Below are 11,581 nucleotides of genomic sequence, written 5' to 3'. Positions count from 1 at the left end.
GTCAGTTAAGAACAAATTCTTATTTTCAAAGACGGCCTAGGAACAGTGGGTTAACTGCCTGTTCAGGGGCAGAACGACAGATTTGTACCTTGTCAGCTCGGGGATTCGAACTTGCAACCTTTCGGTTATTAGTCCAACGCTCTAACCACTAGGCTACCCTGCCGCCCCTAAATAAGAATATGCCTAGTTAAATCAAATTTAAAAATGCAACATGTAAAGTGTTAGTGCCATGTTTCATGAGCTGAAATAAAAGATCCCAGATCTGACATGTGGCATATCAAGAAGCTGATTAAAAAGCATGCTTTAAAATGTGCAGATGTCTCAATGCCACAGATGTCTCAAGTTTTGAGGGAGTGTCTCTGAATGTCTTAACACTTTTTTGGTTACTACATGATTCCATGTGTTATTTCATAGTTTTGATGTCTTCACTATTATTCTACAATGTAGAAAATAGTAAAAATAAAGAAAAACCCTTGAATATGTAGGTGTGTCCAAACTTTTGACTGCTACCGTATACAAAGTATGTGGATACCCCTTCAAATTAGTGGATTCAGCTACACCCGCAACGGGTGTATAAAGTTGAGCAGACAACCATGCAATCTCCATAGACAAACATTGGCAGTAGAATGGCTTTACTGAAGAGCTCAGTGACTTTCAACGTAGCACTGTCACGATGCCACCTTTCCAACAAGTCAGTTTGACAAATTTCTGCCAAGCTTGAGCTCCCCCAGTCAACTGTAAGTGCTGTTATTGTGAAGTGGAAAAATCATCTGTCCTTGGTTGCAGCATTCACTACAGAGTTCCAAACTGCCTCTGGAAGCAACATCAGCACAATAACTGTCAGGTGCTTCATGAAATGGGTTTCCATGGCTGAGCAGCCACACACAAGCTTTAGATCCCTCATGCACAATGCCAACCCAGCTGGAGTGGTGTTAAGCTTGCCACCATTGGACTCTGGAGCAGTGGAAAGGCATTCTCTGTAGTGATGAATTACGCTTCACCATCTGGCAGTCCGATGGATGAATCTGGGTTTGGCAGATGCCAGGAGAACGCTACTGGCCCGGATGCATAGTGCCAACTGTAAAGTTGGAGGAATAATGGTTTGGGGCTGTTTTTCATGGTTCGGGCTAGAGGATTCTGTGCTTGCAACTTTGTGGCAACAGTTTGGGGAAGGCCCTTTATTGTTTCAGCATGACAATGCCACTGTGCACAAAGTGAGGTCCATACAGAAATGGTTTGTTGAGATTGGTGTGGAAGAACTGGACTGGCCAGCACAGAGCCCTGACCTCAACCCCATCAAACACCAGGCCAAATCGCCCAACATCAGTGCCCGACCTCACTAATACTCTTGTGGCTGAATGGAAGCAAGTCCCTGCAGCAATGTAACAACATCTCATGGAAAGCCTTCCCGAGAAGAGTGGGGGCTGTTATTTTTATTTTTTACCTTTATTTAACTAGGCAAGTCAGTTAAGAATAAATTCTTATTTTCAATGACGGCCTAGGAACAGTGGGTTAACTGTCTGTTCAGGGGCAGAACGACAGATTTGTACCTTGTCAGCTCGGGGATATGAACTTGCAACCTTCCAACGCTCTAACCACTAGGCTACCCTGCCGCAGCAAAGGGGGGACCAATTCCTTATTAATGCCCATGATTTTGGAATTAGATGTTCAACAAGCAGGTGTCCACATACTTTTGGTCATGTAGTATATCTTCCAATGCGTTGTGCTCATACGGCTTAGTGGTTGCGCTCAGACTATTTTGTCCTGACACCCGCACTGTAGCAAAACACATGACGTCATCAGCAATGCGCTTGTAGTCGTTGATGAGTCGAACTAGCTGGTTAATTGCGATGTGTTGGGACAATTTTCCTTGCTTTATTTAACCAAGCAGCCAACACATTGCGGAAAAGTTGTTGATAATGGATTACTGCAAAGACCGTCTTAAAGCAGACTGTGAGATGTTGCTGAGTAGATTTCAGCAGACAGAATCGGTGCGATACGAGCTATTCTTGACCATATGGAAAGAGATGAAGTTCCAAAGTATTTTCTAGTAAGATTCTCTTTTTTTGTTAGACTAAAATCTACTGCTCTGTCACCTGTAAAATATAGTATATCGTCTGTCTCAGTGAATTTCATTAGCATCACGTGTTCCAATCCAGAGTGTTGCGATGAGTGTAACGTTGTCATGTAAACGGTTTCATATTTGCGTCTGTCTTGTGTCTTTTACAGTGGAAAAATGGAAAACAATCTAAAGAGGCTGTTCAGTCGTGAAGTCCTGGCTACAGCGTACACATACTTTCTGCCACCATACACCTTTCAGATCAGAGTTGGGGCCTTGTACCTGCTCTATGGGCTATACCACTGCCAACTGTCCACACCAAAGGAAAAGGTTCGATACTCTGGTTTCACTGAAATACAGATTCCACCACCCACTATATAGCAGAACTACCATTGAACGTTTGAGATACAATTAAAGTCAGTCTTGGACAACATATTCATACACAAACGCATTCAATTATTATCTGTATACACTTGCATTTGTGTTCATTCATTATTCACATATAATACAGGCTTTTTAACATAAGCTGTTATTTTTCTCTTGTCTACAGACAAGGCTAGCCCTAAAGGACTGGGAGGAAGTGAATAAGTTCCAGCAGGATGCAGTTAGTGCCCAGCACTTTGATGTGGTCTACATCATCAGACAGCTCATCTCACAAAAAGCCTTCTACTTCACTGTCATGCCCACGCCAGTAAGATCTCCAGTCTTCTTTAGCTTGCTGTCCACATCAACAAATGGATAGACCCTGTAGAGTTAATACAGAATCATCCTTAGTTGAATGATTGCACATGAGTAAAGGGTTAGATGTGTTAAAAATACTAACAAATGTTTGTGCTATAGCCTCAACAACATTGTTTTATAAGAAGGCTGTGAGGAACATTAACATTTGTTTGCAACATTGATTTATTTGAATCCATCTACAATCCATCTACACGATTCAGCTGATTTTCAATGTGAAGAAGAGCAACAAGAACTCAAGATCCGTGTGTGAGGATTTCCTTGAGCGAGCGGCCCGGCCACAGGAGCTGGTCAGCATGGACATGCTTGAGGTGAGCTAGTAGAATGACCATGTATTCCTACACACGCACACAAGCAGCAGGTTGGAATGGTAGACAAATGCCTGAAGGATACTTTTGTCTTTACTTTCTCAGAGATTATAAACCGGGGTACGTGTAGTTTAAGAGGCATTACTAGTGTCGATGCTGTACTCGGGCCTACATGTTACTGTGTGTATTCTATGGATGAACACAGGAGCTGGCGAACGTCCATGAGCACTATGAGCAGGTGAAGGCATCAATTTCAGCCAAGCCAGGCCAGCCAGACCCATCCATCAATCTGATCCACAAGAACTTGGTGCCACGGCTACACAATACTGTCGTGGGATTCTACAACTGGCAGAAGGCTCAGGTTAGAGATCTGTTCATCGTGTGTGTGTGTGTGGGAGAGAGAGAAAGTGTGTGATACACCTACCGTTATGCTAAAATTGTGTGCTTTATGTTAAATTATGTTTAGGGTTCGGAAGATAGAGTAGATGGAGATAGCGGCGAGGGAACTTCAAATAAGCAAGAGGTGAGTTTTAATATACCAAAATAAACAACTATCAGAAGATTTCTTTGTTCTAAATTCACCCCTATGTTGAATTAAGACTGATTATTATTTGTGTCGTGTCCACAGATTTTCTCCACTGCCCTCAATACACATGTCTTGCAGTAATGACTTTGGCCAGAGGGTGGCACTGTCAACATGTTTTCTCTTTTATTCTCTTCCCAGAGTTCCCAGCGAGCTCAGCTTCTTGCGTCCATCAAGTCTAAATCATATGGTCAGATAGTGGAGGTTTGTAAAGTTTTTCTTATGTTCAAACTTACACATACCGCTTTTGGTCCCGCTTTATTTGAAGTGCATCTTATGAAAGCGTCATAAAGGCTTCATAAAGGCTTCATAAGCACTACATAAATGCTTCACAAATCATCTATAACCGTATATCATGCTCTATAAAGATTCATAATGTGGCATAACCATCCATTTATTTGTTCACATTTATTAATCCTTTATAGCACATATACGGTTATAGATGATTAGTGACCCATTTATGTAGTGCTTATGAAGCCTATATGAATGCTTTATGAAGCCTTCATAAGATGCACTTCAAATAAAGTGGGGCCCAGTTTTTGTCTCATCTCAAGTTAATTGGTTCCGGTTAATTATAATCTCTGTAATGACTGGAATGGTGGTGACGTTTCTCCCCAAAGGCCTCCAAGGCCCGGCGACACCGGCAGGTTGAGAGGGATGAGGTGGTGCTTGCTAAGGAGACGTCGCACCATAAGAGACTCAAGTCACTCAAACAAAGGACCAGTCATCTGACCCAAGGCAAGTCCCTATGTACCCGCCTGCCAGTAGGCCTGTTCCTCACATCACCTTAAAATGGTCTTGATCAACTGTCAGTCTGTGTGTCCAACTAACAATTTGTATGTCCAATAGGCGCTGCAAGGGAAGAAGCTCTGAAAACCACCAGCCTGTGGTGCATGAGTCAACTTGAAGCTCAAGGTATGTAAGGGCTGTGGCACACGGGGTGAATGGATGTGGCAAGGGCACCACACTCAAGTATCTGCTCAGACCATTTTGAATCAGATAGTGGTAGTTCTAGAGATGAATGTCATTGGATAATACAATTATGCTGTAATGTATTTGATATGAATGATTAGGACTGGGAATTGCCACGGACCTCACTATACAATATTATTATGATACTTACACTACCGGTCAAAAGTTTTAGAACACTTACTCATTCAAGGACTTTTCTTTATTTTTACCATTTTCTACATTGTAGAATAATATTGAAGACATCAAAACTATGAAATAACACATATGGAATAATGTAGTAACCAAAAAAGTGTTCAACAAATCAAAATATATTTGAGATTCTTCAAAGTAGCCATCCTTTGCATTGATGACAGCTTTGCACACTCTTGGCATTTTCTCAATCAGCTTCACTTAGAATGCTTTTCCAACAGTCTTCAAGAAGTTCCCACATATGATGAGCACTTGTTGGCTGCTTTTCCTTCACTCTGTGGTCAGACTCATCTCAATTGGGTAGAAGTCGGTGACTGTGGAGGCCAGGTCATCTGATGCAGCACTACTTCTTGGTCAAATAACGCTTCCACAGCCTGGAGGTGTGTGTTGGGTCATTGTCCTGTTGAAAAATAAATGATAGTCCCACTAAGCCCAAACCAGATGGGATGGTGTATCGCTGCAGAATGCTATCAAATCAAAATCAAATCAAATGTATTTATATAGCCCTTCGTACATCAGCTGATATCTCAAAGTGCTGTACAGAAACCCAGCCTAAAACCCCAAACAGCAAGCAATGCAGGTGTAGAAGCACGGTGGCTAGGAAAAACTCCCTAGAAAGGCCAAAACCTAGGAAGAAACCTATAGAGAGGAACCAGGCTATGTGGGGTGGCCAGTCCTCTTCTGGCTGTGCCGGGTGGAGATTATATCAGAACATGGCCAAGATGTTCAAATGTTCATAAATGACCAGCATGGTCGAATAATAATAAGGCAGAACAGTTGAAACTGGAGCAGCAGCTTGGCCAGGTGGACTGGGGACAGCAAGGAGTCATCATGTCAGGTAGTCCTGGGGCATGGTCCTAGGGCTCAGGTCCTCCGAGAGAGAGAAAGAAAGAGAGAAGGAGAGAATTAGAGAACGCACACTTAGATTCACACAGGACACCGAATAGGACAGGAAAAGTATTCCAGATATAACAAACTGACCCTAGCCCCCCGACACATAAACTACTGCAGCATAAATACTGGAGGCTGAGACAGGAGGGGTCAGGAGACACTGTGGCCCCATCCGAGAACACCCCCGGACAGGGCCAAACAGGAAGGATATAACCCCACCCACTTTGCCAAAGCACAGCCCCCACACCACTAGAGGGATATCCTCAAACCACCAACTTACCATCCTGAGACAAGGCTGAGTATAGCCCACAAAGATCTCCGCCATGGCACAACCCAAGGGGTGGCGCCAACCCAGACAGGATGACCACATCAGTGAATCAACCCACTCAGGTGACGCACCCCTTCCAGGGACGGCACGAGAGAGCCCCAGTAAGCCAGTGACTCAGTCCCTGTAATAGGGTTAGAGGCAGAGAATCCCAGTGGAAAGAGGGGAACCGGCCAGGCAGAGACAGCAAGGGCGGTTCGTTGCTCCAGAGCCTTTCCGTTCACCTTCCCACTCCTGGGCCAGACTACACTCAATCATATGACCCACTGAAGAGATAAGTCTTCAGTAAGGACTTAAAGGTTGAGACCGAGTTTGCGTCTCTGACATGGGTAGGCAGACCGTTCCTTAAAAATGGAGCTCTATAGGAGAAAGCCCTGCCTCCAGCTGTTTGCTTAGAAATTAGGAGGCCTGCGTCTTGTGACCGTAGCGTACGTGTAGGTATGTACGGCAGGACCAAATCAGAGAGATAGGTAGGAGCAAGCCCATGTAATGCTTTGTAGGTTAGCAGTAAAACCTTGAAATCAGCCCTTGCTTTGACAGGAAGCCAGTGTAGGGAGGCTAGCACTGGAGTAATATGATAAAAAATTTTGGTTCTAGTCAGGATTCTAGCAGCCGTATTTAGCACTAACTGAAGTTTATTTAGTGCTTTATCCGGGTAGCCGGAAAGTAGAGCATTGCAGTAGTCTAACCTAGAAGTGACAAAAGCATGGATTAATTTTTCTGCATCATTTTTGGACAGAAAGTTTCTGATTTTTGCAATGTTACGTAGATGGAAAAAAGCTGTCCTTGAAATGGTCTTGATATGTTCTTCAAAAGAGAGATCAGGGTCCAGAGTAACGCCGAGGTCCTTCACAGTTTTATTTGAGACGACTGTACAACCATTAAGATTAATTGTCAGATTCAACAGAAGATCTTTGTTTCTTGGGACCTAGAACAAGCATCTCTGTTTTGTATGGTAGCCATGCTGGTTAAGTGTGCCTTAAATTCTAAATAAATCACAGACAGGGTCACTGGCAAAGCACCATAACACCACCTCCATGCTTTACGGTGGGAAATACACATGTATAGATCCACGCCCCAACGAACTGAGGCTGTTCTGAGGGCAAAAGAGGGTGCAACTCCATATTAGGAAGTTGTTCATAATTTTTGTACGCTGTATGTTCACCGACACCGCGTCTCACAAAGACACCGCAGTTGGAACCAAAAATCTCCAATTTGGACTCCAGACCAAAGGACAAATTTCCACCAGTCTAATGTCCATTGGTCGTGTTTCTTGGCCCAAGCAAGTCTCTTCCTATTGGTGTCCATTAGCAGTGGTTTCTTTGCAGCAATTCGACCACGAAGGCCTGATTCACAGTCTCCTGTGAACAGTTGATGTTGAGATGTCTGCTACTTGAACTCTGTGAAGCATTTACAGTGGGGAGAACAAGTATTTGATACACTGCTGATTTTGCAGGTTTTCCTACTTACAAAGCATGTAGAGGTCTGTCATTTTTATCACAGGTACACTTCAACTGTGAGAGATGGAATCTAAAACAAAAATCCAGAAAATCATATTGTATGATTAAGTAATTATTTGCATTTTATTGCATGACATAAGTATTTGATACATCAGAAAAGCAGAACTTTATATTTGGTACAGAAACCTTTGTTTGCAATTACAGAGATCATACGTTTCCTGTAGTTCTTGACCAGGTTTGCACACACTGCAGCAGGGATTTTGGCCCACTCCTCCATACAGACCTTCTCCAGGCCCTTCAGGTTTCGGGGCTGTCGCTGGGCAATACGGACTTTCAGCTCCCTCCAAAGATGTTCTATTGGGTTCAGGTCTGGAGACTGGCTAGGCCACTCCAGGAACTTGAGATGCTTCTTCCGGAGCCACTCCTTAGTTGCCCTGGCTGTGTTTTTCGAGTCGTTGTCATGCTGGAAGACCCAGCCATGACCCATCTTCAATGCTCTTACTGAGGGAAGGAGGTTGTTGGCCAAGATCTCGCGATACATGGCCCCATCCATCCTCCCCTCAATATGGTGCAGTCGTCCTGTCACCTTTGCAGAAAAGCTTCCCCAGAGAATGATGTTTCCACCTCCATGCTTCACGGTTGGGATGGTGTTCTTGGGGTTGTACTCATCCTTCTTCTTCCTCCAAACACGGCGAGTGGCGTTTAGACCAAAAAGCTGTATTTGTGGTCTATTTAGACCACATGACCTTCTCCCATTCCTCCTCTGGATCATCCAGATGGTCATTGGCAAACTTCAGACGGGCCTGGACATGCGCTGGCTTAAGCAGGGGGACCTTGCGTGTGCTGCAGGATTTTAATCCATGACGGCATAGTGTGTTACTAATGGTTTTCTTTGAGACTGTGGTCCCAGCTCTCTTCAGGTCATTGACCAGGTCCTGCCGTGTAGTTCTGGGCTGATCCCTCACCTTCCTCATGATCATTGATGCCCCACAAGGTGAGATCTTGCATGGAGCCCCAGACCGAGGGTGATTGACCGTCATCTTGAACTTCTTCCATTTTCTAATAATTGCGCCAACAGTTATTGCCTTCTCACCAAGCTGCTTGCCTATTGTCCTGTAGCCCATCCCAGCCTTGTGCAGGTCTACAATTCTATCCCTGATGTCCTTACACAGCTCTCTGGTCTTGGCCATTTTGGAGAGGTTGGAGTCTGTTTGATTGAGTGTGTGGACAGGTGTCTTTTATACAGGTAACGAGTTCAAACAGGTGCAGTTAATACAGGTAATGAGTGGAGAACAGGAGGGCTTCTTAAAGAAACTAACAAGTCTGTGAGAGCCGAAATGCTTACTGGTTGGTAGGTGATCAAATACTTATGTCATGCAATAAAATGCAAATGAATTACTTAAAAATCATACAAATGTGATTTTCTGGATTTTTGTTTTAGATTCCGTCTCTCACAGTTGAAGTGTACCTATGATAAAAATTACAGACCTCTACATGCTTTGTAAGTAGGAAACACTGCAGATTTTGCAGGTTATCAAATACTTGTTATCCCCACTGTATTTGGGCTGCAATTTCTGAGGCTTGAAACTCTAATGAACGTATCCTCTGCAGCAGAGGTAACTCTAGGTCTTCCATTCCTGTGGTGGTCCTCATGAGAGCCAGTTTCATAGCACTTGATGGCTTTTGCGACTGCTGTTGAAGAAACTTTCAAAGTTCTTGAAATGTTCCGTATTGACTGACATTCATGTCTTAAAGTAATGATGGACTGTAATTTCTCTTTGCTTATTTGAGCTGTTCTTGCTATAATATGGACTTGGTGTTTTACCAAATAGGGTTATCTTCTGTATACCACCCCTACCTTGTTATTTAATAGCACAATTGTTTGAGCCAATCAGCACAACTGATTGGCTCAAACACATTAAGAAGGAAATAAATTCCACAAATTAACTTTTAAGAAGGCACACCTGTTAATTGAAATGCATTCCAGGTGACTACCTCATGAAGCTGGTTGAGAGAATTCCAAGAGTGCAAAGCTTTCATCAAGGCAAAGGGTGGCTATTTGAAGAATCTCAAATATAAAATCTATTTTGATTTGTTTAACCCTTTTTTTTCATGATTCCATATGTGTTATTTAATAGTCTTGATTTCTTTACTATTATTCTATAATGTAGAAAATAGTAAAAGTAAAGAAAAACCCTTGAATGATTAGGTGTTCTAAAACTTTTGACCGGTAGTGTAGGTTCCGATACGATATGTATTGAAATTCGATGTTCAAAACATATTGGTCACTTGTCTGCTGCAGAGGGACAAGAGACCCATGAGAAAACGAGTTTAATCAGTCATGGAATTAAGTGCTGAAAACAAATTGGCTCCCTATTTAAATATAACATGGAGAACAGGCTATGAAGGAAAAATACTGGAGTTTTGGTGCAGGTACAGCCAACTAGTGCAAAAATAATATTGTGATATTGTCCAAACGATATATTGTGAAAAATAATGAAGTTCGGAATATTTTATTTATTATTTAAATGTAACCTTTTATTTAACTAGGCAAGTCAGTTAAGAACAAATTCTTGTTTACAATGACTGCCTACCGGGGAACAGTGGGCTAACTGCCTTGTTCAGGGGCAGGATGACAGATTTTTACCTTGTCAGCTCAGGTACTCAATCCAGCAATTCCCGATTACTGGCCCAACGCCCGATTACTGGCCCAACGCCCGATTACTGGCCCAACGCCCGATTACTGGCCCAACGCCCGATTACTGGCCCAACGCCCGATTACTGCTGCCCCAGGAATAGAAGTGTAATTCCATGAATTTTGCTCTCTGCTTGTCCCATTTTTAGAAACAACGAAAAAGAAAAAGAAAAGGAAATTCAAATGGTGACATCACAGAAGAGGAAAAAGTTGCCGACGAGTTGGGTTGGTTTAGAGTCAGTCAGACATCAATCCCTGTGTACAACCACCATCATCATATTTGGTACAACTGATTTTATCCAGCATACATCTGGTTTCACCATAGGTGTTGTTTAATCACTCAAAATACAATGCTTTTAAAGCCTGGCACATAAGGAAGTTAGTCTCTAGGTGTTACCCTTCATTTATGAAGTCTTCGAAGACATGCAAAGATTTTGTTCATGTCGCAGTAAAACATTTTAATTGTATTGTGCTGGTATCAGTCAATGATATGGATAATTTGTTTCCATCACTGACAATTTTATTAACTACTTGATTCTTGGAAATATTGAGAAAAAAGTTAAATTACATCGAAAACCAAGTTCCCTTTCAAATGCCTATGATGTTTTTGATGCTGTTGTTGGAACATCAAATGTTATTACTGTTATGGAGTTATGAGTTCAGAGAACATAATGTTGTCACATATGTATGTCTCTTTATCAAAATGTATTGTTCACGTGCCGAATACAACAGGTGTGGACTTTACAGTGAAATGCTTACTTACAAGCCCATTCCCAACATTGCAGTTAAAAAGTAAGACAAATATTTGAAATAAGGAAATAGTAACACAATAAGAAACAGTAACAAGGCTAGGTACAAGCAGTATGAGTTCTGAGGTCTCTTATGATGTCACTTTAAAAAAATTAAAATTCATTTTTACAGAATGTTTGTGGTTTCTCCTTTTTATGCTGTCCTGGTTCCTGCATTCCAGTCTTTATTGTCTTGCCCACCATCTTACTTTGCGTTTTTGTATGTTTCTGTGTGCGTGGGTGTGTTTGTGTATCTTTGATTGAATGGGCATCCAGGCAATTTAGCTGGATGGCACTGGCTGTATATGACCTCTGAGGTCCGTATGGACTGCTCTCCTCTCTGTTAGTGTGTTTGCACATGATTAACTTCTACTCATGGGTGACTCTGTCAAGCGGCTGTGTGTGCGGGGTTTTTAGTACTATATTATGTCACAATGAGAATACGAACTACTAATCTAATCCCCAGATCAGATTTACATTCAGTCGTTTTATCAATCTCTGCATTACATGCTGATGCGTGTCACCACCACAATGCCTGACCTGGATAACCAATGTGCTACCAACCTCAGGGCA

General features: G+C 42.5%; 1 protein-coding gene across 1 annotated transcript; it reads left to right on the top strand.

The window, feature by feature from the left end:
- Nucleotides 1–1,772: 1,772 nt before the first annotated feature.
- On the top strand, nucleotides 1,773–11,143 carry snapc1b (small nuclear RNA activating complex, polypeptide 1b). The gene is made up of 10 exons (XM_024437277.2): nucleotides 1,773–2,050; nucleotides 2,230–2,389; nucleotides 2,610–2,750; nucleotides 3,001–3,108; nucleotides 3,311–3,466; nucleotides 3,572–3,628; nucleotides 3,830–3,892; nucleotides 4,309–4,426; nucleotides 4,538–4,603; nucleotides 10,370–11,143. The coding sequence occupies exons 1-10, from the start codon at nucleotides 1,920–1,922 to the stop codon at nucleotides 10,408–10,410; spliced, it is 1,041 nt and encodes a 346-aa protein (XP_024293045.1). The 5' UTR covers nucleotides 1,773–1,919; the 3' UTR covers nucleotides 10,411–11,143.
- Nucleotides 11,144–11,581: the final 438 nt, after the last annotated feature.

This window comes from Oncorhynchus tshawytscha, linkage group LG11 (assembly GCF_018296145.1).
Source record: "Oncorhynchus tshawytscha isolate Ot180627B linkage group LG11, Otsh_v2.0, whole genome shotgun sequence".
Classification (NCBI taxonomy): Eukaryota; Metazoa; Chordata; class Actinopteri; order Salmoniformes; family Salmonidae; genus Oncorhynchus; species Oncorhynchus tshawytscha.
The sequence above is the reverse complement of the archived record's forward strand: the minus strand, read 5'-3'. Positions and strand labels throughout refer to the sequence as shown.

Bases quoted from the DNA above. Each gene is read 5' to 3' on its own strand.
- snapc1b (XM_024437277.2), top strand. From the start codon at position 1,920: ATGGATTACTGCAAAGACCGTCTTAAAGCAGACTGTGAGATGTTGCTG. The intron at 3,629-3,829 runs GTGAGTTTTAAT...TTCTCTTCCCAG, and splicing joins GAACTTCAAATAAGCAAGAG to AGTTCCCAGCGAGCTCAGCT. The intron at 4,604-10,369 runs GTATGTAAGGGC...TCCCATTTTTAG, and splicing joins GAGTCAACTTGAAGCTCAAG to AAACAACGAAAAAGAAAAAG.